The sequence below is a fragment of the Populus euphratica genome, unplaced genomic scaffold (genome assembly GCF_000495115.2).
Source record: "Populus euphratica unplaced genomic scaffold, PopEup_1.0 scaffold36.1, whole genome shotgun sequence".
In the NCBI taxonomy this organism is placed as follows: Eukaryota; Viridiplantae; Streptophyta; class Magnoliopsida; order Malpighiales; family Salicaceae; genus Populus; species Populus euphratica.
Genome location: NW_011499908.1, coordinates 742,674 through 768,817, shown reverse-complemented (window position 1 = coordinate 768,817; position 26,144 = coordinate 742,674). Strand labels below are relative to the sequence as shown.

General features: G+C 35.0%; 4 protein-coding genes across 4 annotated transcripts; all 4 read left to right on the top strand.

The window, feature by feature from the left end:
- The first annotated feature begins 3,610 nt into the window (after nt 1-3,610).
- Nucleotides 3,611-7,490, top strand: LOC105133634 (adenylosuccinate lyase-like). Its single transcript, XM_011037709.1, has 10 exons — nt 3,611-3,968; nt 4,076-4,219; nt 4,343-4,558; nt 4,663-4,845; nt 5,008-5,229; nt 5,847-5,963; nt 6,053-6,196; nt 6,542-6,643; nt 6,874-6,942; nt 7,149-7,490. The coding sequence occupies exons 1-10, from the start codon at nt 3,750-3,752 to the stop codon at nt 7,380-7,382; spliced, it is 1,650 nt and encodes a 549-aa protein (XP_011036011.1). The 5' UTR covers nt 3,611-3,749; the 3' UTR covers nt 7,383-7,490.
- Nucleotides 7,491-8,550: 1,060 nt separating this feature from the next.
- On the top strand, nt 8,551-11,526 carry LOC105133633 (sedoheptulose-1,7-bisphosphatase, chloroplastic). Its single transcript, XM_011037708.1, has 8 exons — nt 8,551-8,787; nt 8,973-9,092; nt 9,196-9,381; nt 9,721-9,802; nt 9,923-10,144; nt 10,362-10,462; nt 10,577-10,648; nt 10,747-11,526. Exons 1-8 carry the CDS (start codon nt 8,677-8,679, stop codon nt 11,029-11,031), a joined length of 1,179 nt encoding a protein of 392 aa, XP_011036010.1. The 5' UTR covers nt 8,551-8,676; the 3' UTR covers nt 11,032-11,526.
- Nucleotides 11,527-15,368: 3,842 nt separating this feature from the next.
- On the top strand, nt 15,369-19,067 carry LOC105133631 (laccase-4-like). Its single transcript, XM_011037707.1, has 6 exons — nt 15,369-15,523; nt 16,219-16,370; nt 16,469-16,713; nt 16,859-16,987; nt 17,165-18,085; nt 18,561-19,067. The coding sequence occupies exons 1-6, from the start codon at nt 15,434-15,436 to the stop codon at nt 18,689-18,691; spliced, it is 1,668 nt and encodes a 555-aa protein (XP_011036009.1). The 5' UTR covers nt 15,369-15,433; the 3' UTR covers nt 18,692-19,067.
- Nucleotides 19,068-19,721: 654 nt separating this feature from the next.
- On the top strand, nt 19,722-22,281 carry LOC105133630 (transcription factor DIVARICATA-like). Its single transcript, XM_011037706.1, has 2 exons — nt 19,722-21,087; nt 21,620-22,281. The coding sequence occupies exons 1-2, from the start codon at nt 20,705-20,707 to the stop codon at nt 22,116-22,118; spliced, it is 882 nt and encodes a 293-aa protein (XP_011036008.1). The 5' UTR covers nt 19,722-20,704; the 3' UTR covers nt 22,119-22,281.
- The last annotated feature ends 3,863 nt before the right edge of the window (nt 22,282-26,144 follow it).

Here is a 26,144-nt window from a genome sequence, read left to right as displayed (position 1 = left end):
GTCACTCACATCTAAATAAAACATCATGAATAAAAAGAGAAAAGTGTGTGTGTGTGTGTGTGTGTGTAGCTCATATCCAATAAAAATTCAACTTGACTCATCCAAAGCCACAGGACGCATAATGGTAGGCTGACGACAGAATTGCCACAGAATTGTCGCCACCAGCTCCGCCATCTGGAACACGTGGTTCCTTTATCTTGCCTGTGGTCGTGGATTTGTGTGTTGGCGACCTGAGTAGCAGCGGCAACTCTTCCCCCGTGGATCTCCTTCTCTCAGTCGGGCTTGTGAAGTTGGAAAGCTCGATTGTTGTGACGCTATATGGATTTTTTTTAGTTGATTCGTGCAAGATTTTTATTAAACCTACAAATAAAAAACCCATCAGATATATAGAGAGACCGGGGGAGATAGGCAATCACAGAGAAGGTAGAAGATAATTTGAAATCCAATGGATTACATGAAGAATCAAGCTTCAAAAACAATTTCCTTCCCATAAGAATTTCAAGTCATTTTTCAAAGAGAAGAAACAGAGAGATTGCAATCTTAAAGAGAAAGTAGTTTTTATTTTCATCGCTCCCTGACATGTTTTTTTTTAGCAATGAAAGAGGAAGGGAAGGAACAATTATTTGTCTGATGATGTAGTCTCCAGAAAACACATCATGACACCCAGCAGCTTAGAAAATGAATGGAGGTGAAACGTGGCAAGCAAACAATCGTTGAAAAGACATGAACTGCCAAAAGGTTATGACTGCAAACGAAAATGAAATTTAAGAAACGAAAAGAAAACAACATGGAAGTAACTTAATTGGTTGTCCGCTAGCAAAATTAGAACATAGCCATCAACGGAACTGTAATAGAACTTATTTAAAAATTGTAGCTGTGTTTTTTTTTTGTAATATATTAAAATATTTATTTTTAATATTAAAATGATATTAAAATATTTAAAAAATTTAATTTAAAATAAAAATTTAATATTTTCTAAAATATATTTTTATAAAATCAAACCAAACAGGCCATGAGATCAAGAAAGTGGCCAATGGAAGATACCCGTCTTATTCAATGACACATAAAATCAAATAAAAAAAATGAGCAGCGTTTCAGTTCTTGATCTAGTGGTGGAAGAGACTTATCTCCTTTCACTGCGCTTGGGTTCGAGCCCTGGATGCATGCTTGTCACTCCCGCAGTGCCTTATATGCCTACTGGGTTTGCAGGGTATTCAGTAGACCGTAGGGATTAGTCGTGGTGCGCGCAAGCTGGTCCGGATACCCCACGTAAATAAAAAAATAAATAAGAAAAATAAAGAAAATGAGCAGAACGCACTCAAAAACTAAACATCGCCATAAAAAAACTCAGTAATCGAGAAACTAAATTGTTAGCGGGGAAAGCCTATTTGTTTTAATTTGTTTTAAATATTTTTAAATTGTTTTAATATTTAAAAAATAAAAATAAAATATTTTAAAGAAACATCCTTCACACTACACTCCCAGACCACTCATCACCGTGAAGCAAAATTATATTTTTCAAGGCACTAACCCAATTTAATAAAATAGCACTGAACAATTTTGAGCTAGATTTGTTATTTATTAAGAAAATGAACAGTATTTCAGTGTTTGGTCTAGTGGTGGAAGAAGTTATCACTGCATCTAGGTTCGAGCCCTGACGTGCATGCCTGTCATTCTCGCGGTGCTTTGCATGCCTACTGGGTTTGCAGGGTATTCAGTGGGCCGTGGAGATTAGTCGTGGTACACGCAAGCTGATCCGAACACCCCACGTAAATAAAAAAAAATTAAAAAAAATGAGCAGCCCCGCAGTCAAAAACTAAACATCGCCATAAAAAAACTCAGTAATCGAGAAACTAAATTGTTAGCGGGGAAAGCCTATTCGTTTTAATTTGTTTTAAATATTTTTAAATTATTTTAATATTTAAAAAATAAAAATAAAATATTTTAAAGAAACATCCTTCACACTACACTCCAGAACACTCATCACCGTGAAGCAAAATTATATTTTTCAAGGCACTAACCCAATTTAATAAAATAGCACTGAACAATTTTGAGCTAGATTTGTTATTTATTAATTTAAATTTTATAAATTTATATAATTATAAATTTAAAAAATTATAAAATTAATCAAAATATATAATTTGACTCAAACATTCTAATAAAAATAACAATTAAAAATAACACTGGAAGATTTCTACAGCTAGCGCTGCCCTCTCGGCAAAGTTTGCAAAAAGCTTCAATTCCTTTAGAGTAGCATGAACGTCACCTACATCATGTTGTTCTACTCGGGTTTATATAAGAGTTTAATTGTAGTTATTTATATATAAAAAAATTATGTTAAAATATATTAAAATAATTTTTTAATTTTTTTTTAAATCAGTACATCAAAACAATTAAAAATATAAAAAAATAACTTTTAATAAAAAATAATTTTTTAAAAATACAGGTTGGCTAAATAATCATAACAACAAACCTAAAATGACTAATTTATGATGTGAAATTGATAAAAATATCCCTAATTCAAAGATAAGCAATTTTTTTAGGAGTGATGAGTGAAAAAATAATAAGCGAAGCAGCAATGGTTTTGCCTTTCGTTTTGGTTGCTTTCTCAGAAAAGATGAAAAGGTGTTTTCAGTTCTGGGTTTGCTTGCTTTTGTTACCGTGGGGGAGAAATAGGCAGCACTTGTTTCACAGAAGAAAAAAAAATCAACGGTAAATTCCTTCACGTAACAGCAACTCGACGTTCAAGAGTCCTCCCAGTTCCACACGTAACAGCAGCAGCAGTAACTTGACAATCAGCACCTCAAACTGACCAACACTCGCTTCAAACATGCAGTTCTAGCAGCAGCTCCAAACAGTCAGGGGCGAGTTCGGAGGCTTAAATTGGATAGAAAGCTAGGTATAAACTATAACTAAAACTGTTAACAGATAATAAAACACCAATTTATTTATTTATTTATTGTTTATGAAAAGAGAGAGAGTGAGGACAAAAACAAGACTTATCATTTTGAGCCATTAATTTTTTTTTAACAAGCATATATACACTAATTGGTTGAAAAATTATTTTTTCTATGAAACATATTTTTATCAAAATCATTTTGTTTCAGCTAAAAATTAAAAAATAATTTTCTTTACAAATAAAAACGCCTATCTATTAACCTTAAATGCATGGAATAATTGTTATTATTATTAGATAATATTTTTATTTTAGAAAATTTTATAATGCTAAAAAATATTAGTTATTTTCTATGATTTATTTCCTAAATCACCTGAAAGAGAGAAATAAACACAAAAAAAGATAAAATAAAATTTATGATTCATAAAAATTAATAAAAATGTTATTCATTATTTTTTAAATATTATAAAATATATCTTTAAAATCAATGAAAGTATTTTCATAATTTTTATGAAGCAAGGAAATACAAATTCGGTCTCTCATTGTAAAAAGTAACGATTTCGAAAGCAATACTATCGGTTATCGAATACAATACAATAATAAAATTTGTTACTCCTAATTTCGGAGATTTCCCTTCCTGCCCAACTGGCGGCCCAATTATAAACTCGAACCAAAGCCCAGATCCAGTCACCTCAAATTCAAGAAATAGACAAAACAAAAAATTCAGGAGTAGGGTTAAGTTAATAATAGCAGCTGCAAGCCGACGCTAGAGAAAGGAAAAAAGACCGCGAAGCGCAAAACCACCCACGCTTGGCTTGAGCTCGAACTCACAGTGACTGTGTATCGTTTATTAATGGAGTTTGCTTCTTCTTCCTCTTCTAAGGTTTTTAATAGAACCCACCAATTCTCACTCTTGTCGACTCCATCACCAAGCCGAAAACCCAGCAGCCTCTTCAATCCATCATTAAATGCTTCTTTTATTCGCTTCTCAACGACGTCGTTTTCTCCTAGAGACTTGTCCTGCAAATCCACCCTCAGAGACACCACCACCACCAGAATCGCCACACCCAAGGTAGCAACATCCCTCCCATAAATTTAATTCAATTTTGGATATTTCTTGGGAAAATTTTCCTAAATTCATGTAAAAATGTTTTGGTTTGCTATTTGTTGTTATTGAAGATGGTTGAAAACGGCGTTCGTGATTTTGAGCTATCAAATTTGACGGCGTTATCCCCTTTGGACGGTCGTTACTGGAATAAAGTCAAGGACTTGTCTCCTTATATGAGTGAATACGGTCTCATCTATTATCGTGTTCTTGTTGAGGTACCTTTTGTTTCCCCTCAATCTGTTACATAAATGTTTTATTTTCAAATTTTTTATTGATTTTTTTATAGAAATTGTAATTTTCAAAAGGGATTTAGTTTTAATTGAAGTATTCTTTCTCAGATTAAATGGTTGTTGAAACTTTCACAAATTCCTGAAATTACCGAGGTCCCGAACTTTAGTGAAGAAGCTGAGATTTATTTGGAAGGGTTAATTGATGGATTTAGCATGGATGATGCCTTGGAAGTTAAGAACATTGAGAAAGTGACTAACCATGATGTAAAAGCAGTCGAGTATTTCTTGAAAAAGAAATGCCAATCGCATCCGGAGATTGCCAAGGTTACAAATCCTACCTAACTTGCCATGCCAGAGATAGCTTGCTATCTTGTTGGAATTTTTGCAATCACATAAAAATGTCCTTTTCTCTTGATAATTTACCTCAGGTGCTAGAGTTTTTCCATTTTGCTTGCACATCCGAGGACATCAATAATCTTGCCCATGCATTGATGCTGAAAGAAGCAATGAATGGGGTTGTATTTCCTGTCATGGATAAATTAATCAAAGCCATTTGTAAATTGGCTGAAGATAATGCTTCCACTCCGATGCTTTCTCGCACTCATGGACAGGTGATATAGCTGTCTCTAGCATGTAATCATATGTTTTGATTTACAAAACTACTTTATAGAGTCCATCGCATCTTGTTTATCAATTTTGTTTCATATCCTTGCTTTCAAAAAATTGCTGTTTGTTTATGATCGTGATGATTTTGTTATTTTCATTGTCTGTAGCCAGCTTCACCAACAACTCTGGGGAAGGAAATGGCAGTTTTTGCAGCCAGGCTAAGCGAACAAAGGCATGAAATTTCTCAAGTTAAGATAAAGGGGAAGTTTGCTGGTGCTGTTGGAAACTACAATGCCCATTTTTCAGCATATCCCAGTGTTAATTGGCCTCTAATTGCAAAAGAGTTTGTGGAATCTCTTGGATTGTGTTTTAACCCCTATGTTACTCAGGTATAATTTTTGTGCTTATACTCTTCCTTGTAAGATCTTCTTAGTCCTGCTCTGGTTCCCCATTAAGAGCTAGCCAACTAGTTCTTAATTACTTTCTAAATTCATTCGAAACATCATTTGTAACCAACTCAATTGCTTCACTGCCCACATTGTGCTTAAATAAAGGAATTTGAAGGAATGGGAACTTGGAGGGTGATATTTTTTCGTTGATTGTCAATATAAAATTGGGAAATGCTAGGGGTAAATATTTTTACTAAGTGACTTGGCATCTATTACTAAGAAAGAATTTCAAATCATGGAATGTAGATCTTATCACATTTACTGGGATAATTTTAATTACAGAATCGAGTGATTAATAAAACACCAATTGCATGATGCCACACCACTTACTAAAGAATTCTACTAAAAAAATTATCTCTATTATCCTATAAAATTTGGGATTAGTTACATAGGAACTATGTATTGAAGGGATATATTCAAAAAGTTCCTGCTAGCATCTTTTCTTCTCTTCCTTTAGATTTTCTTTCTATCCTTTCTTTCTTTATATTTTTGTACCGTGTTTATAGCAATGCATCTGGTCCTCCCGCTGACAATATGCCTTTGTGCTTGCTTTGCAGATTGAGCCACATGACTACATGGCAAGACTTTTTCATGCATTTATTGTTTTTAACACTATATTGATTGATTTTGATAGAGATATATGGGGTTATATATCATTGGCATACTTTAAGCAGGTGAATATTCTGGTTTTGGATTGACACCTCTGAACTGTGAAGTAGTTATCCTCATAGTAGGTAGTTAATTTGCTCAAATCTTGAAACAGACAACCAAGGCTGGTGAGATCGGGTCCTCAACTATGCCTCACAAAGTAAATCCTATTGATTTTGAAAATAGTGAAGGCAATCTTGGGAAAGCCAATGGAAATTTATCTCATCTTGGTGAGAAGTTGCCAATTTCACGCTGGCAGGTAAGGCCAGCCCATTTCCCTTTCATTATTCAGCTACTTTTCTATGGTATTAAGCTTTTGCTTCTAGTTTCTATGGCATATTGAAGAATTGTGTTGAGATCCTACCTAAATGAAGCTTCTGAAGTCATTCCTGCACAACAGCATAGACCTAGAAGTTACAGTGCCTTTTGCTTTTAAATTCCATAATTTTGTTATATTCCTACAGAAGTAGTAGTTATGTACTTAGGTAGCTTCTCTAATTTCATGCATCTTTATATAGGCACATTTATTTAGGTAGTTATTTGAAAGTGGTGATCTTTTTGTTTTTGGCTGTAATTGTGTTGTTGCAATGCATTCTATTTGCAGCGTGACTTGACTGATTCAACTGTTCTGAGGAATATGGGTGAAGGCTTAGGACATTCTCTTCTTGCCTACAAAAGCGTGTTGCAAGGAATATCAAAGCTTCAGGTATGGGATACAACATATATGCAATGCACCTTCTCTCCTATGACGTGCATGCAAGGCAGTTAATTTTGTGCTCCATTTTCGTAGTAGAATTGATTTTTTTTTTCCTGGATGATGAAACCTCAATTGACGTTTGACTGAATAAGCAGCAATCATGATTGCTGGAGAATGCTTTAACTGCTGCTACATTTAGCTTCTTTTTTTCCCCTAACTGAACTGAATGTTTCATTTAGGTGAATGAAACTCGCTTGAGTGAAGACTTGAACCAATCATGGGAGGTGCTTGCTGAACCAATACAGACTGTACGTGCCTTTCCTTTTTATTTAATCTTTATTTTTCTTTATTTTTCTGTCTCCTTTGTAATCAAGACATCATTACTCAATGATTCTTTAGATCCATGCATCTCAAGTCTTTTCCATCTCAACTTGTTTTCCACTTCCAATACTGTTTATTTGCTTCAAGTCCTCCATTACATTCTTAAAACGCCCCCCATCCCTATCATTTACAGGTGATGCGCCGATATAGTGTTCCAGAGCCATATGAAAAGCTGAAAGAGCTAACCAGGGGAAGAGCTGTTACCAAAGATAGCATAAAGGAGTTCATTGAAGGCTTGGAAATACCCAAAGAAGCAAAGGATTATCTTTTGGAGTTGACACCCCATACATATGTTGGAGCAGCTATTGAATTGAGTAAGACACTGGATATTGCTGTCAGTTTGGTAAATGGGGCGACAACTTTATAAGTGGATTGTGGAAAGTCGTTCAATGACAGGGATCACCATCCATCATATTTTTGTACCACAGAATCAGATATAAGTGTTTATTTGGTATTTATGTTATTGGTTTTTTTTCAAATTATTTTTTGCTGGGAAATATATTAAAATAATTTTTTTGATATAAATACATTAAAAAGATCTAAAAAAAAATTCATTTGAAAAAAAAAACTTTTTCAGTATTTTTAGAAACATTGTTTATGTTGCAGAATCATGCAAAAATTGTCCTTTGCACAAAGCAGTCTTACTTCAGTTCGTACAAGGTTGAATATTGTTCACTCTGATAGGGGAAGATAGAAAGATACTAGATTTCTTGCTGGAATATTGTAACATTGCTATTGAAAATGATCATGTCATGTAAGCTTACTAAGAAAACCCGAGGGTGGAAATTCTGTATCCAATCTTTATCTTATTAACCTTATGATCAACTCTCGGGCTTAATTCTAGAAATTCCTCTTCTTTAATCGCGGAAACTAGTGGTGCTTTGGGAAATTTGACCAAGTTATCTGCTGGAAATAATAGATCTGTTGTAGCGGACAATTTTTGGAGTGGAACCTAATCTGGCGACGCATACCACATCTAATGACGAATCGGTGAATAAAGCAATAATATCAGTGGAGACCTAGGATTTTTTTTTTCCGAGCATGGTTTCTTGGTTACCTTTTGAGGGTATAACAGGAATTCGACTAAAGTAACATGCTGTGGTTTGGAATCAGTGATTATCGAAGTGAATTTGCGTACCTTATGAAAACTAATATCATCTATCAGATGCACATTAACCATGGTTGATTACTATCTGTTCTGTGTAGAAAAACAATACGAAGCTGGCGAATGGCTACTGATGTGAAATTTTAGTGGCACCGACTCCAATAGAGCATGGAGGTTTTTGTTTTCCCACCTTTCGGCAACACACTACAATGCTTCATAACCTCGAAGACGTAGTGCAGACCGTGGGTCGTCAAAGTATAATAAGAGAACAAAAATGTTGGGCTTGCTATACCATATCTCTGTAACAAGAGCAGAGCCGCATATATCTGAGAGATGGTAATTAACCTGACCCAAATGCCACTCGATCATCCTATCTACTCATCACCATCAACGTGGCATTACACAGTTAACTGCTTTATCTATTATCACACTCCATTCCAAGGTTCCAAGGCCAAAACTGAAATATTCTGCTAGCAAAAGCTTCTAGCTTTTCAAGAAAAGCAACGCTGTAGCCCTCCTTCACTATTTTTCCTGGAAATTTGGTCATCCAGCTAAAATGGAGACTGGCATAGCATGTTGTGCTCGTGGGGCTTACTTACCTGGTGTTTCTCAGCATTCAAAAGCTCCGGTGTCTCCACAGTCCATTTCTCCATCCTGCAGTTCCAGGGTATGTATCTAATAAATAACGCCCTATATATTTCTTTTATAGAAATACTATGCATGTTTCAGTATTGCATGGTAAGACTTGAGATGCAGAAATGAGAATTTGATATGAATAAGTCTATGTACATGCATAAGAACATTTATGGACAAAAAAATAAGTTGTAAAAGAAAGTCTAAAATGCATCACAGAGTCTGAAATCAAGCTCACTATTTGGGGAGACGTTGCGCTTCGTACCAAGATCATCACTGAAGGTTTCGAAAGCAAAGAACCCTTCCCTTGTGACCAGATGTGAGATTGGTGATAGCCTGGTAAGCAACATGGTATTTTTGTAATTTTGGTACATACAGTTTTAATCATGATCTTAATAGCTGAAGTTTTTTCTTCCTTCCTTTCTTTTTTTCCCGACTTTAGGAAGAATTCCTCACAAAGGCAACTTCAGATAAGGGACTCGTAAGGGTGCTGATGTGCATGGGAGAGGCATTAAGAACCATTGCCTTCAAAGTCAGGACTGCTTCCTGTGGAGGAACGGCTTGTGTGAACTCCTTTGGAGATGAGCAGCTTGCTGTGGACATGCTTGCCAACAAGCTTCTTTTTGAGGTTTGATTTGAAACATTTAATTTATCACTATTTTAAGTTTGCTTGATGGAGTATTTACTAGATTTTTGCTAGATAGCTTATTTACCTTGCCAGAACTTCTTCTTCTTCTTCTGTTGTTAAGAAAGGAACAAGTGAGAAATTAATGTTTTTCTATAATGGGGTCTACATGCTGGATCCATGAGCAAAACCTTTATCATTAAGAGGTCATTTGTCGCATGATTTTGAGTGGCTCAAATGGATATACTAGGTCTAGCTGTTACATTCTGATATAAATTTGGCTATCACCTTTTTGACATAGTTCTTTCATTTATAATAACAACCGCTGGTTTTGATGCGTAGGCTTTGACCTACTCCCACTTCTGCAAATATGCTTGCTCTGAAGAAGTCCCTGAATTACAAGACATGGGTGGCCCAACCGAAGGTCTGCATACTTGCAACTTGTCTAAAACAATCACATTTTGACCAGATATCAACACATTTTTAACTTTTTACTCTCTTTAGGAAGTAAAGTAGCCTTATATGATAATGATGGTATGAACAGGTGGATTCAGTGTTGCTTTTGATCCACTTGATGGTTCCAGTATTGTCGACACAAATTTCTCTGTAGGCACCATCTTTGGAGTATGGCCAGGAGACAAATTAATTGGGGTAACAGGGAGAGATCAAGTTGCTGCAGCCATGGGGGTCTATGGTCCTCGAACTACATACGTTCTTGCTCTTAAAGACTATCCTGGAAGCCACGAGTTTCTTCTTCTTGATGAAGGTGTGGCTTAATACTATGATCAAATATTCAATCTAGTCGAGGGGCAATTCTTATCACTGTTATGATCATCTCATATTCAGTCCAGCAGTTGTTGCTACCTCTTCCCTTGTTCAATCGTTCTGCTCGATACAGCATAGAAATCAGGTTTCAACATAGTTGTTTTGTGCCTAAATCTACAGTTTCTCTCTGAAAAGAATCTGTTTGTGTCTTTTCCCAGGAAAATGGCAACATGTCAAAGAGACAACAGAGATCGGTGAAGGGAAACTTTTCTCCCCTGGAAATTTGAGAGCCACATTTGACAACGTTGACTATGACAAGGTTTTCATTTTATTTATTCCTACTTTATTGAATTGAGAGGTTGCTAATTATCAATTTTTCTAAACCATAAGCGGTTCTGTCTCGTATCAAATGTCTTTATTTCCCACTCAACAGCTGATCAACTACTACGTTAAAGAGAAGTACACCTTGAGATACACAGGAGGAATGGTGCCAGATGTAAACCAGGTTATTATAACTTTTCCCATCAAATGTTACTCCCATATTTTCTATTCAATGGTTGGTTTCAGAGATGTCTAAAGGAGTTTATTATCCATTATCCGCAGATCATCGTTAAAGAGAAGGGTGTCTTCACAAATGTTATTTCACCATCTTCCAAAGCCAAGCTGAGATTGTTATTTGAGGTTGCGCCTTTGGGTTTCTTGGTTGAAAAGGCTGGGGGTTACAGTAGTGATGGACATCAGTCTGTGCTAGACAAGGAAATCATAAATCTTGATGATAGAACTCAAGTTGCATATGGCTCCAAGAATGAGATTATCCGGTTTGAAGAAACTCTATACGGGAAATCAAGACTCAAGTCTGAGGGTGTTCCTGTAGGAGCTGCTGCTTAAGCAAAAGTGCTAGCTTCTCATGCTTTTCTTATCCTTGTTTTGATCCAAATTTAAGCTATCTGGTATACAGAATTGTGCGATAGTGCATGGAACATTCAAATATTGGAGACTTCCACAATTAAAAGATTAGATTTGCGTGAGCATGAAAATCAAGCAGGAATGATGACTATTCTTTCCTTGCCATGTTTTCTTCTCTGATTTGTGTGATTGACTATATATGGAACTGACTTCAAGGGAACAGCTTATAAATATGTTTTAAAGTTAGATGATCAAGAATTTGTGCTGGGTTTTGTTGAAGTTTCTGCTGCTGTTAGGGGGGAGTTACATTCATGGTTTCAGCTCCACGAGTAATATTTATTAAGAGCCTGCTAGGAATTTCGTGAACTTCACTGGCAAGATTTTTGAGTCTGTTTTCTCAATGCGTAATGATACAGAGTGGAAATAGTACTGCTACTTGAGCGGCAATAAAGATGGATGGCCCTGGAATTATCCCTATTCCCTTGTCTTGATTCTTAGACCATGCCAATCTTTACTTTAGATCTTACTTCTTAGGATTCTTCTCAAGATACCATCGCTGCAATCTTACAGTGAACTTATTCTATTTGCCAGCTCAAGGTGATCATAATCATAAGAAGATCCATAGCAAGTTTTCCCACTCTATCAAGGGCGAACCTAAAAATTTGATTGTTTGCAAGGTGAAGGATTTTGCTGACACAATTCGAGACAGAACCTTAGACCACACTAGATACCGATACACAAGGTATGTGGTAACTCTTTACAATCTATGATCTTGAAACTAAAACCAACACGTAACATTGGGATGCACAAGTTCTTTTTATTTATGTATCGTTGTTTGTGCTTTTGAACTTCATTCTAGTCTAATCATAGCAGTTACCTTTCATATAGGAGGTCGAAGCAGGTGTGGTGAAATGGCGCGGATCGGCAGGAGGCATAGTTGAGGCGCCTATAGACAAAGTCTGTACCATGGTTTCTGAAACCAAGAAACTAGCAGAATGGTTGCCAATGGTTAAAAGATGCTCTGATTTTGCTAGAGAAGAAGGCGTTCCAGGTTATGTTCGGTTAGTATCAGGATTCATGTTCCCTCAACAAGATGGTGACAGGTCATGGATTAAGGAGAGGCTGGTTGTTATGGATTCTACATCACCTAGCCATTTTTACAAAATGGAGGCCAGCAATGTTGGTTTAGATATCAATAAATACATTAAAACTTGTTGATTACGGGGATGATTCCACAGTAGTTAACTGGTCATTTCAGAGAGACCATTTGGAAGGTGCATCTGAGGATAGCATAATATAGATTATCTTGGATTTCTGTACAAATCTGACATGAGTAGGATTGAAGGTGCTCTAAGAGCTTCATCAACGGGAGTTTGATTAACATTTTAGGTTTTCTGTAAGGCTAATCCAACAAAGTGCAGTATTGGTTAGCCAGAATTTTTTTTTTCCTTTCAGTGGTTGGACGCTGGAGTAAATTCCAATAGAAAAAGAAAGATCTCGCATCCATCTCTGGACCTTTGCCTTGCTCTCCTTATTGCATTTTCGGTATTGTGTTTCCATGTACATTGTATTTGCTTTTTTTTTTTAAAAAAAAAAAAAATTCAAACTTATGCCCCCTTTTTAAGATATTTTTTAATAATTTTAATATTTCAAACTTATGCCCCCCTTTTAAGATATTTTTTAATAATTTTAATGTGTTAATCGCGTTAATATAAAAAAATTTTAAAAAATTATTTTTATATATTTTTAATTTAATTTTTAATTTTAAAAAAACATACACAATACAAATACCAAACACACATTCAAAAAAAAAAAGATTCAATTTTCAAAGTAATGGACATTACTTATATTTTCAGCACTGTTTATTTACTAAAAAATAATTTTTATTTAGAAAATAGGTTTCATGTAAAGTAAATTATTGTAAAATAATTTTTTTTAATGTTTGACAATGTCAAGAAAAATTAATTAGAAAATATTTTTTAGTATTTAGTTATACTATAAAAAAATGAGTTGGATAAAAATTTATTAATACTTATTTTTTTGAAGTTTATTAAAAAAATAAGAATCGAATATGAAAGATAAAAAAATTGAATGAGAATAAAATTGAAAAAAATAATTTAATTTCATAAATAATTTTAAATAAAACAAATAACAATTAAAAAATATAAAGACTAAATTTGATAGATAAAAAAAAAAGATAAATATTCTGTAAAAAATTAAATTCTATAAATTATTTTAAATAAGCAATTAAAAGATGATAGATAAAAAAAATTTAATTAATAAAATAATAATAAATAAATAAATCAAAAGAATAAAACAAAACTAATATAACAATAAAATCAAATCAAATTCAAAATGATAAAATTAAAAAAAATATAATAATCAAAGAATGGAACCCTAAATTTGATATAATTAAGATTTAAAAAGTGCATTAAAGGAAAACACTATTTTAGAAATCAAATTCACAAAAAAAATTATTTTTTATTTATTAAATTTTTAGTAAATAAATGTAGAAAAATTTAGAAAGTGCTTTCGGGTGCTTATTGAAAACAATTTCTCTACTTCAAAATTTACCTGTCAATACCATGACGAACTCAGCATCCCCATCTCTTGCGTTCTAGTAATCACATACAATAATACTGGACAAGGATGGGTTCCAGATGTACATAGTTTTGCATAGGAAGACTGCAATTCTGGAGCGTTTATAGACGTTTGACTAACTGTGATTTGGTGGTGGTTGCCTCCAAATAAATTATTGAATGATCGTTGCTAAATTTAACCGTACATGTAACGGCCATTGTTTTTCTGATCCTCAACTTTCCAGCCACTTCCTTTTCTTTTTCTTAAAGAGCATCGTGCTGTTCCGAACGTTGGTAGAAACGGCACCTAACTTTATTTATTATTTTCGAAGAAACTACATAAAATTTACGAAAGATGACCGTTGTAATTAAGTTTAAACACACACTTCGATAAGCCTTCTCGCTGGGCTACGCTCTGAAATCACACTTGCTGCTCCGAACGTTGGTAGAAACGGCACCTAAATTTATTTATTATTTTCGAAGAAAATACATAAAATTTACGAAAGATGACCGGTGTAATTAAGTTTAAACACGCACTTCGGTAAGCTTTCTCGCTGGGCTACGCTCTGAAATCACAAAGTCAGGGTTCGGGGCCTTATATGCAGTTTAGGCTAATCTATGGGCCAGACGACTGATGCAAACTCGGATCTGACTGAAAATCGGTTTATTTTAGAAAGTCTACATTATCGTTGCTGCCCTTGATGTCAAATTTCAGCGTGTGAAGCTAACCAACCTTCAAGCACCAAAGACAAAGCTCCATGACGTATAAACGAAAGGAAATACCATAGTTAACGTGTCATAATCACAGTATAATCATTGAGTTACTGATCATTGATGCTAATCTTCGGAAAATTACAATCACTGTACAAATGTTTAAGTCAATGAAAATGTGGCAGCTATATATGTAAAAGCTACTGTTTTTTTGTCCATTTAACTTTAGTGATGACGAGGAGTGAGTGAATTGAAAGGCTTCACGCCAACAAATTTTCACATCATAGTTATCTAGTTTCTGGTTTGCTCTTAATGTGGATGTTCGATCTCTACCTTTTTTGAGCTGTAAGATATTCCTTGCAAAGTAAAAAAACTAGTCGAGAAGTGAAAGGGAAATGAAGAGGTGGCCTCATGAAATGATAGAAAAAGAATGTGGGTTTAAAAGGCGAAACAGATGCGGGATTTGGTAATTGATAGGCAGGTTGAACTGTACAAACCCATATCTAAAGCTTACTTTAAACATTTTGATTCTTGAAAGCCATTTCTCAGCTATAAAATATGCATTTTTATTAACATTTTCATTCTTTCATGGACCATTACCCACCACCACAATTGCCGTCTCCTGTGCTTTTATACTCTTCTGGAAGAGTACGCAGTGCAAGCAGGTGAAAGAGCTCCCGCAATTGGTACAAGCATCACTAATTAATTGTCATGATTAAACATCTCTTTGTTTCAATGTATTTGACAAGGGAGTACGCCTACATTAATGGCTTTACATGCAAGGTATATCTTCCCGAGAGAGATAGTTCAGTTGAGCTATATGTTTCAAAACACAAAGGGTTCCAGTCATTTGACATTAATGGCAATAAGGTCTTGCTAGCTTACTTCCAAATGTGTGGGCCAGCATTGTGTAACATGCAAGAAAACCTGAAAAAATTCAGACGGGCTTTTTTCATTCACCTAACTAAGGTAGAAAGACATTGCATCAAAGATTTGTTCTCTTGTTATAAAACTTAAGGTGGTCAATCGTACCTTAGCATTTCAAAGCAAGTCACAATTCATAGAAAAGATAGAAAGAGAGTGAGTGAGAGAGGATGGAGTACTATCAGGCTCGGACAATGCTGCTAGTGATTTTCATTTTTCCGGCATTAGTCGAGTGCAAGGTCCGTCTTTATAATTTCAGGGTAAGTTTCCATTCTCCGCTACATTTTTGCAGGAGTTCACCTCTAGCGATGAACGAGGGCTGCCATTTCTTATTTTGATAGTTAAAAAAGAGAGGGTCATGCTTAATGTTTCATTAGCTGTGATGACAAATTAAAAGATAATTTCGTTTTTTTTATTTTATGCAAAAGGGCCAAGTGCCTCAGAAAAATCAAGCATTAATCCGGACAAAACGAACTTTGCTATATACGAGCATGATCAAATGTGAGAATTTATGTATGAAATTTAATCAAAGGAGATTCTTGTGGCCCAACACATGTTTATCTCTACCTGTTGGTGTCATTATGCAGTCATAAAAAAATATTAAATAAATTAGATTTACGTAGATGAAAATTTTCTATTGATTGGTGTAATAAGCTTTCGTATACATTATTATTGGTTATTAAAACGAATTCTTGTAATGTGACTAGTTTGGCTCATGCGAATTAAATCGTAAGAATTCTTCACACATCACATACACAAACCAATCTAAATTTAAAAACCATTCTCTAGCAAGTAATTTTGACATGGTCGAAATACAAATTCTTAGGGTAGTATGCCCTTCTCCTTGTCTCTTCTACCCCCTTCAATGAAAAGTTTGCAAACTTCCGTAGAACTGGAAATCGAGAACTTGACTGTGAAAACCACTGCTTAATTATATTGGCTGCTCGGCGAGCAGGTAGTCCTGACGAACACAACTAAGCTTTGTTCAACGAAGTCCATCCCCACCATCAACGGAAAGTTTCCGGGGCCCACTATTTATGCAAGGGAAGGAGATAATGTCAATATAAGGCTCACTAACCAGGTCCAACACAATGTTACCGTCCATTGGTGAGACTCATTAAGTGCATCTTAAGCCTGTTGTTATTTTTAAATAATAGGTTCTTGTTGATTAGGATGATATATGGAGGTTATTTTTGTTTTGGCAGGCATGGAGTGAGGCAGTTGCGTACGGGCTGGGCCGACGGGCCAGCATACATTACACAGTGTCCAATACTGCCTGGGCAAAGTTATCTCTACAATTTCACTCTTACAGGCCAGAGAGGCACACTTCTCTGGCATGCACATATTTCATGGTTAAGGGCAACGATACATGGTGCCATTGTCATCTTTCCTAAGAAAGGTGTTCCTTACCCATTTCCAAAACCTGACAAGGAAAAGATCATCACATTGAGTGAGTCCCAATCTGAGTTTTTTTTTTTCCCTCTCAATTTCACTGCAATTATAATGATTTTATTGGCTCATTCTGTGGCTGTCCTATAAAGCCCATAGATCGATAATTAAGCTAGTGGTGGTGATTGGTTTTGTTAATTATGTAGGTGAATGGTGGAAAGCTGATGTTGAAGCTGTGATCAACCAAGCAACGATGACTGGCTTGCCTCCAAATATATCAGATGCACACACCGTTAATGGCCAGACGGGGGCAGTTCCGGGCTGCACTTCTCCGGGTAATGACCCTTTTTTAATGATTCTGATAAAAAAATTCATATTGTGTAAGAATTTTCAACTTTCAAGCAAAAAATAGAGTCTCTTTTACTCACTAAATTTTTGTATTGCCACATTTTTGCTGCCATGAAGAAAATTTATGACTGACATAGATCCTTGACATTCTATTTTGTGCGCAGGTTTCACGTTACATGTTGAAAGTGGCAAGACCTATTTGCTACGCATTATCAATGCAGCATTAAATGATGAACTCTTCTTCAAGATTGCAGGGCATAATATTACCGTTGTTGAAGTGGATGCTACTTACACTAAGCCCTTTAGCACCGACACGATATTTATCGGTCCAGGCCAAACCACAAATGCCCTTCTTACTGCAGATAAAAGCATTGGCAAGTATTTAATAGCTGTGTCTCCCTTCATGGATACTGTAGTTGCTGTTGATAATGTGACTGCAATCGCTTTCTTGCGCTATAAGGGAACCCTTGCATTCTCCCCACCTGTCCTAACCACCACTCCTGCTATAAACGCAACTCCTGCAACTTCAACTTTCATGGACAAACTTCGAAGCCTGAATTCGAAGAAGTACCCAGCCAATGTCCCATTAACAGTAGACCATGATCTATACTTCACGATCGGTGTCGGGATTGACCCTTGTGCAACATGTATTAATGGTAGCAAGGCTGTGGCAGATATAAATAATGTTTCTTTTATAATGCCAACTACAGCTTTACTTCAAGCACACTACTATAACATAAGTGGGGTCTTCACAGATGATTTCCCAGCAAAACCACCGATTACTTTTAATTATACGGGAAATAATACGGCAATGAATCTAAAGACCACAAATGGTACTAGAGCTTATAGGCTGGCTTTTAATTCAGCAGTTCAAGTGGTGTTGCAAGGAACCACTATAATAGCACCTGAGAGTCATCCATTCCATCTTCATGGATTTAATTTCTTCGTTGTTGGCAAGGGACTAGGAAATTTTGATCCAGATAATGATCCAAAGAAATTTAATCTGGTTGATCCTGTTGAAAGGAACACAGTCAGTGTACCTACTGCCGGATGGATTGCAATCAGATTCAAGGCAGATAATCCAGGTAATTAAATCTAGAATCCTTTTTCTTTTTTCTTCTTCTTTCTCTGTCGTAGTACTTTCCAAATTAATCAGGTTAAAGGTAGCTGTCTAAAATGCGAATATGAGATTTTTGTCATGGTAGTAACTTTCCCGATAATGATTTTGTACCTCAATCTGTCTATGTTGCCTTGGCATGAAGTTATAGTATTTGACAAGATTAATTCTCTCTCTCCTTTGAAAATAAAAGTGGGAAGATCCTTCCCTAAACAGTACTTACTATTTGAACTTTGAATGGCTTCTTCCTTCTCCTTTTAAATTTCATTTCAGTTTTGTAAGGCAAAAAAAGGAATGGACTAAATATAACGCATAAATCATCTGTTAGGAATGGTTATCTCTTCGAATTGTTTATGACCACAGTTTCATGATTGAATTGATTGGCGAAGTGTGTTGTTAATTATAGCTATCCATTTTTCTGATAAGCTGGTGGTGACACGCAGGTGTTTGGTTTTTGCATTGCCATTTGGAAGTACACACGACATGGGGACTAAAGATGGCATTTGTGGTGGACAATGGCAAGGGCCCAAATGAGTCAATACCACCACCTCCTAGTGACCTTCCATCGTGCTAGAATCTTGATGAAGATGCTTTGAAACCACATATTTGAGACTAGGGATGCGGGAGGGAGGAGTATAGTATAGTTCACAATTGGGGGGTGAAGTGCTCAGGAAAAAAAAAAAAAAAAAAGAGATTTGATAACAAAAGCTAATAAACAGGAGAGAAATGGGTTGCGTTTTATTTTTTGCATTTATGTAGCACAATGAAGTTTCTAAGAAAGAGTGAATAAATTAAGCTGTAAAAGTTAGTCATGTTTATCATTTTTATTTCTATTTTCAGGTGGAATTTGTTAAACACGCTTTGATTCCACTTGAAGTTGTATGAATGCTTGTGACTCTTGCAACAATTGGGAGAGAATTAAAAGCGGGCAATCCCAACTAATGGTTATTTAAACTTTTAATTTGCACAGGCTTCTTAATTGATTTGAGTTCACCTGGTAATTTGCCATGTAAATCATAACACTAAATAATTCAATAAAAATTAAATTAAATTAAATTATAAAATTTAATTTTTAATTAATTAAATATTAAAATATAAAATTAAAAAACATAAAAAACATCTCAAGTTGATTAGAATTAATCTATTAGATTTGTAACTCGGATTATAAAATTAGAATAATTTTATAAAAATAAATCAAAACAAATCATATAAAATCAACCTAATAATATTAAAAAATAAAACTAAAAAAAAAACTTATATCAATTGAGTTATTAATTGAGTTAACTGTTAAACTTTTAGTTTATGATCTAATAAAAAATTAATTGAACAAAATTATAAATTATAATATCTAATATTAAAATATAGATTAAAAAATAAAAAATAATATAGATTAAAAAATACTATTTAAATAGATAATTTTATATAAAAAGAATTACAATAAAAAAATACTCCATATGTTGAAGTGTGCGGATGTTTTTCTTTTTCACAATCAAATACTAATAGTATAAAAAAGACTCATAAAGGAAAAGTATAATAGCATTCAGGTTGTCCTTTCGTCCAAAAAAAAAAACCCCTCTAATTGCAGTACCGGAAATCATAATTAGAAAAAAAAAAAAAAAACGAGCATCCAAAATCTTTCAATTTACAAAGAAAAAAGCTTTATTTTCATAAGCTAGACACCCTTGGAGATCATACTAGAGCTCTAATTTTGCCCATTAAAAAGCCGAAGTCTTTTATCATCTTCCCTGTATGTAATTATTAAGAGGAACTCCTGTCACTGGTACAAATGCCACACTCCAATACCGGACTGCCACTTTCCATGTCTCCTTCTCGCATCAACAAGCAGGAAAAAATATCTGAAATTTGTTTTGATAATTTGATTCCTCACTTTTGATTATCTCCGGCTCAACCAGCCGCCTTTGTGCAATCTACTCGTACTATAAATATATACATAAAACTTTCCCTTTCCTTTTCTTCTCTTCAAGGAAATTAAGAAAGAAAATAATTTTCCCGCTTTTTCTCTCTTGCAGATTCCTTGGCTTCTTTCTTGCTCTCTTGCTTAGTCGGTCGACTTGATCATCATTTTCTTTCCTTTTCTTATTCGATAATCGTTCACTTAGATTCTTCCTTTTTGATTTCAAAGTTTCTTTCACTTTAATTATGTGCTAATAATAGCAATCCGTGTGGTATGAAATCAATCTTTTGAGATTCACTTCTTCAAAATTTCTGTCAACTTCTCTGTTTCAAATTCAATTTTCCATCTGGGCTTTTGCTTTTCTCTCTTGGGGCAAATACCTGGGTAAAAGATTAAGTTTTTTTCGTCTTTTCAGGATTCTCTTCGATTCTTGAAAGATGGGTCCCTTTTAGATTCTTCAGTGTATGCTGTTAAGGAAAGCAGATTCCTGATTCCTTGTATATGATTCTTTGTAAATGCTTTTTAGACTTGCTTAAAACCCTTAATCTTTCATATACTATCTGTTTCCTTCTTCTGCTCTTCCCTGCTGTTTGTTTCTTGATTTCAATCATTTTCACTTTTCAATTCAATATGAAACTGTAAGCAGTCGCTGCATATTAAGTGCTGATAGGTATGGAAACTCTGAATCCATCTTGTTACATGTCGAATTCGAATTGGTTTACCCAAACCACAGAGTGGACTAGAGAGGAGAACAAGGAGTTTGAGATAGCTTTGGCGATATTTGATGAGCACGAGCCTGATAGGTGGCTAAAGGTGGCAGCTATGATACCTGGAAAGACAGTTTATGATGTGATCAAGCAATACAAGGAGCTGGAAGAGGATGTTAGCGATATAGAAGCAGGGAGGGTTCCGGTTCCGGGTTACCTTAGCTCGTCTTTCACTTTCCAGTTGGTTGGCAATAGCAATTTTGATGCGTATAGGAAGAGGTCTTTGACTGCCAAGAGTGCTGATCAGCAGAGAAAGAAAGGCGTGCCATGGACAGAAGATGAGCACAGGTGAATACCCTTCAATTTTTTGTTATGACTTCACTTTGTAAGATTTCTTATGTAAAACAGTAAATTTTGAAGTGACAAGGCATTTATTCATTAGTTTACAACAAAAATAAATCATTAATTAAACTCAGTGAAATGATTTGTAAGAGATTCAGTAGAGTTGTTATTTCATTGATCATGCACTTTCCAATTTAACTGGTTAATTTATCAGCGGCAAAATGGGTTTTCAGATGATGGAACATTTTCTCTCAAGCCACGGTTCAAATTCGTTACTCGTTATTTCCAGGATAGGAACTTTTATATTTTAAATCCATTTCTCTTGTCATTGTAAATTTTTGGAAATAGGCCTAAGATTATCTAGCTGAGAGATTAGAAGTTGGAAATGTCAAGATTGGAACTCTTTTTATAGTTGTCAGGGGCTGCTTTTCTTCTTCTTCTTTTTTCTGTTTTGCAATGAAGGTGACAGAAACAGTTTCTTTTCGAGTTGTGTTTATTTCTCCTTGAACTTGTTCCTGTTTTTGATGATGATCAATAGGCGGTTCCTTATGGGACTTCTAAAGCATGGAAAAGGGGACTGGAGGAACATATCTCGCAATTTTGTAGTTTCCAAGACTCCAACTCAAGTGGCGAGCCATGCACAGAAGTATTTCATACGGCAGCAGCTTTCCGGAGTGAAGGATAAGAGAAGACCTAGCATCCATGACATTACAACGGTCAATCTCGCGGATGCTACTACTCCGTCAGATGGTGACGAAGCTTCCTCGCTAGATCAATCTGATTTGCTTTTATCGCAGCAAAAGCCAGCAGGGATGCAGAAAGTGTTGATTGACTGGGATGAAGCAAAGGATGGATCGATTATGGTCTTTGATTCAACTCATGAAGACTTGTTTAAGTCATCTCCATATGAGATACCTTCGAATGGTCTAAAATTTCAGGGGCAAAATCTGTGTGTCGGTGCTCATCATGGGGCTCGTATCAACCCCCATAACATGGTTTTTAAATTGCCACCCCCAAGATTTCAAATTCAATATTAGGGCTCCTTTCTTTGTTGTATAGGTGGATGGAAAAGCAAATTTGGTTTAGGTTCAATCGAATCTGGATGGCAGTGCTTCCTTCTGCCCTAGTCATGTGTGTGATCGGTTTAATCAGTGACTGTTCCAGTACATTTCCTTTAATTTCTTGCTTTGTTTCTTTTCCTTTTTCTTCCCTGAACAGTTGTAGTAAATTGTTCTTGAACATAAAAGAATTATGGACTCTATATAATGTCTGAAATCCCAACTTCCAGCTGGTGAAAATGAAACGCAGGGCTCAAGAAGGGAAAACTAGTTTCAGGAGGCTTTCTTCTAGTAGCGGAAACCTTCTTCTTAAGTCTCCCCTTCAGTGCACACTAAATCTCGATGATTGTAAACCCGTACTTCGATTTATGTTCGCGTTGTGCTGACCTCAAGATCAGCAGTATAATAATCTATCAATTAGGTACAAAATTTTGTCGTGCTTTCAAAGGGTGATGTGAAAGCACCTTATGCATTGCAATTTTGTAACTATGACACACGATCCGCCATGTCATTCAGTGATTTGGCGAAGCTATAGCTGACTCACCAGGCACTCTTTTTTGGAATTCCGCAGTATCTGATTGCATGCTTTATTTTTATTTTTTATTTCTCGTCGGTTCTTTAGCAATTCTTAGCTTTATGCGATCCAATATGGCCAAGTTGACCTAAGCTTGATCACCATGATCACTTTAGTCGCAGCTGAGTTTGCATTCCACTTAGCTGAGCATCACATGCTTCAATCTATCGTAGAATATGGAACGATCCACGCAAGAATGCCAATCTACAGGTTTTACATTTTGTTTAAGCATCTTTTATTCAACCCATATATATATATATATATTCGCTTTTTCTATTCTATTTGTCTTTCCGCCAGCCCAATTGCCGATGGTGGCAACACTGTTTCATCAGCATCCTACTTTTACTGCAACTTCTTTTACTGCAGTGGGTGGTTGACAACATCTACTTGCCGACTTCGCAGGATGAAGTGTGCTCCTCTTGCCATTTCAACTAAGCGCGTGAGGAAATTCAAGAGTACATGTAATTAAAGCAAACACTTAAATTAATTCGAAAGCTAAAACATTAGCCTAATTGATCAGTCAATTCATCAGCCTAAATTAGTTGAGCTAATCCAAGCTCAAGCTCTATTTATTTATTTACAAAATAAGCTTTAAAGTTAGTTCACATGGCTTCTTAACCACTAATAAATTATCTAAAACTTGAAAAATATATCAACTCAATTCATTTGCTCAATATTCGGATTATCAAGCTCAATATTCGGAGAATAAACTAATAATTTTCTTTTATCCGAGGACAATGTACAATCAACATCATGAAGTTAATTTATGGAGAAATTGCCCCTCCCCTTCCCCCCTTAATAAACAATATTTGTCTATTTGACATAATATACCATGGTAAATTACATGTCAAGGTATTGTGAAATTATAAAAATTTAAATTATCTAAATTATACGCTTTCTATTTTAATTATTTTGGTAGTTTGTTTATTATGTTAATAGATTGGTTTGAGCTCGGGCTTAGGAAAAAATTGAGAGACGCGTATAGTTTTAGCATTTGAATATATATAGTAGTGAGATAGATTATTACAATAGTACTTATGTTTTCTTTTAGAAACGAAAGTGTAAATTGAGAATATTTTCTTGTTTGTGTGTATTTGTTGTTTAATTTTTAATCTTTTTTATATTTTAATTCATTTTCTTAGATTTAAGGGACAGGTGGAATCATATAGTTAAACTAACAAATCAATTTACGGTGTGTTGTATGGATGCAGGGACGAGCTCATGACAAAAATGGGAGTAAAGTGTTGGTTTTAATACAAAAACAAGTAAGAGGTTCAAATTAGGTCAAATCAAAAGTCAAGGGATGGATATAGACTTTAAATATAAGCATATGGATTTAAGTAAGCCTTATCAGAATCATACCCACTCACCTTTCTTTCCCCAGTAACGCGTGGGTTGCACCGTCTGCTCAGGTTGAATTCTTATTGGCTTGCCACGTCTTGCTGTCAGCGGCATTTATTAACAACATGATGTCCTTTTTTTATTAAAAAAAAAAAAGAGCCTCTGGAGGCATAATGCCTTTTCTTGGTTCTTTATTTAACTTGACAACGCGTGAAAGAATAGTGAGTGGGTCTAGCTAGATTTTGTGCACAGTTTTAACCGGGTTTCTGTGGGAATAGAGAATCTATCATTATAATAAGGCTGGTTGGACGTCAACCTTTTCCTCGACTCCTTAAGGATAAGATATTGGTTTTTCGTGATATTCTTCAGGAATTCCTCTTCCAGAATTAGAAGCTGTGATCTTTAAAACTTTGCTGTCCCTGTACTGCTTTTTTCAGCCTTTCTCCGGAGGACATCTCTTTCAATGATCCAGTTATATATTGCTGAATTGGCTTTTTATATATGAGGAGCTTGTTGCTTTTAGTCTTTAAAATGCAAAAAATTATTCTGGATTGAGCCAGGAAGATGGATCGTACATATGATGATTAAGGACCTGTTCTGATATGCCTGTCCTCCTGATTACGAACAAAGAAGATGCGATGTTCCTGTAACAGCAGCTGGCTGTGTAGAAGTTGAGCTCTTTATGTAACATACAAAGAAAAAGGAAACAGTATTACGGAATGGATAATGGTAATGGTCTGATATGGAAATGAGTTCAGGTCATTGATCTTTTTCATATCATTGCAGCTCAACCTCCCTACCCTTAGCTTCTTACAGGGTCCTTCAGAAAAGGTTACTGCTTGATAAACATTATCTCACAAAGTTTGTCTATCCAAGATTATAAATAAGGTTATATAATATTCTGTCACTGTGCTTGTTTTGTATATGTTGCCATTGTGGGTTCTGCCACCATTGTGCTGCTGAAACAATCATTAGAAGCTTAGTGCAAGCCCACCTGTGCATACTTATCGATTTCTTAATTAAGCACATAATGGGCATTAAAAGCTCCACAGCAACACGAGCAGTACGGTCATTTTATTAACCTTTCTCAGTAAATGACAAAGCAATCAACTTTCATAATAATCTTCTCTACAAGTTGCATAAGAAAGCACTCTAGCTCCTCAATTCTATCTTCTATAGGTTTAAAAATAAAAACCGCAAGGCAAAAACCATTTATAAAAGCTAATAAATTGTTAATATGGTTTTTTTGAATGATATAAATATGATTTTTTTATAAAAGAATTTATTTGTATTTTAATATATTTAATATTAATATTTTTAAGAAAAGCTATTTACTGAGAAAATTTTAATTGATGAAAGAATGAATTTTTAAATGATACGTTTTAATGTTTTATGTAGAAATGGATTTTCTTTGACAAGAAATCATTGTCTCTTCATCTAACTATTCCATTTAATCAAAATCAGAATAGAGAAAAGCCAAAAGATTTTTTTTTGTTTTGTTTTTTATTCTTCGTTTAGATCCCTAAGTCACCTTTCCTTTTCTTTTTTTTTAAAGAATAAAGATAGAAACTTTCAATAATATGTCGGTCACTCTTTCTTCGAATAATTTTGAATTAGCTACGCATAGGTCATGTTTGTATTCAGTTTGTCGTGACATGCATCTAGCAAAACGCATGGTTTAGGTTCCACCACAATATTGGCCTGAAAATTTTTAATGGTGATTCTCTCTGAAAACCTTGGTATAAGATCTTCCAAACGGGATAAACAAGGGTAAAGATAATGTTACTGATCAGTACAAGTTGTAAACACAGGACAATTTTTTTTTCCTCTCCAGTTGAGCTCATATCGTGGAGATGGCCATTTGATGGGATCAGCACAAGAGATAGAATAAATGGAAGTATAGTATGAAGACTGAAGTGACTCGACAAGTTTTGTTGGTGTTGATCAATTTTGACTTCATCTCCACGAAAGTCACCCACTAGTGTAACTTCAACTTTCCATGGAAAAGGAAAGTCCGATGATGATATGCCGTCACTTTAGTTATAGTAAACTCAATTCACTAGTTATAACAACATTTCTAGTTTCACACA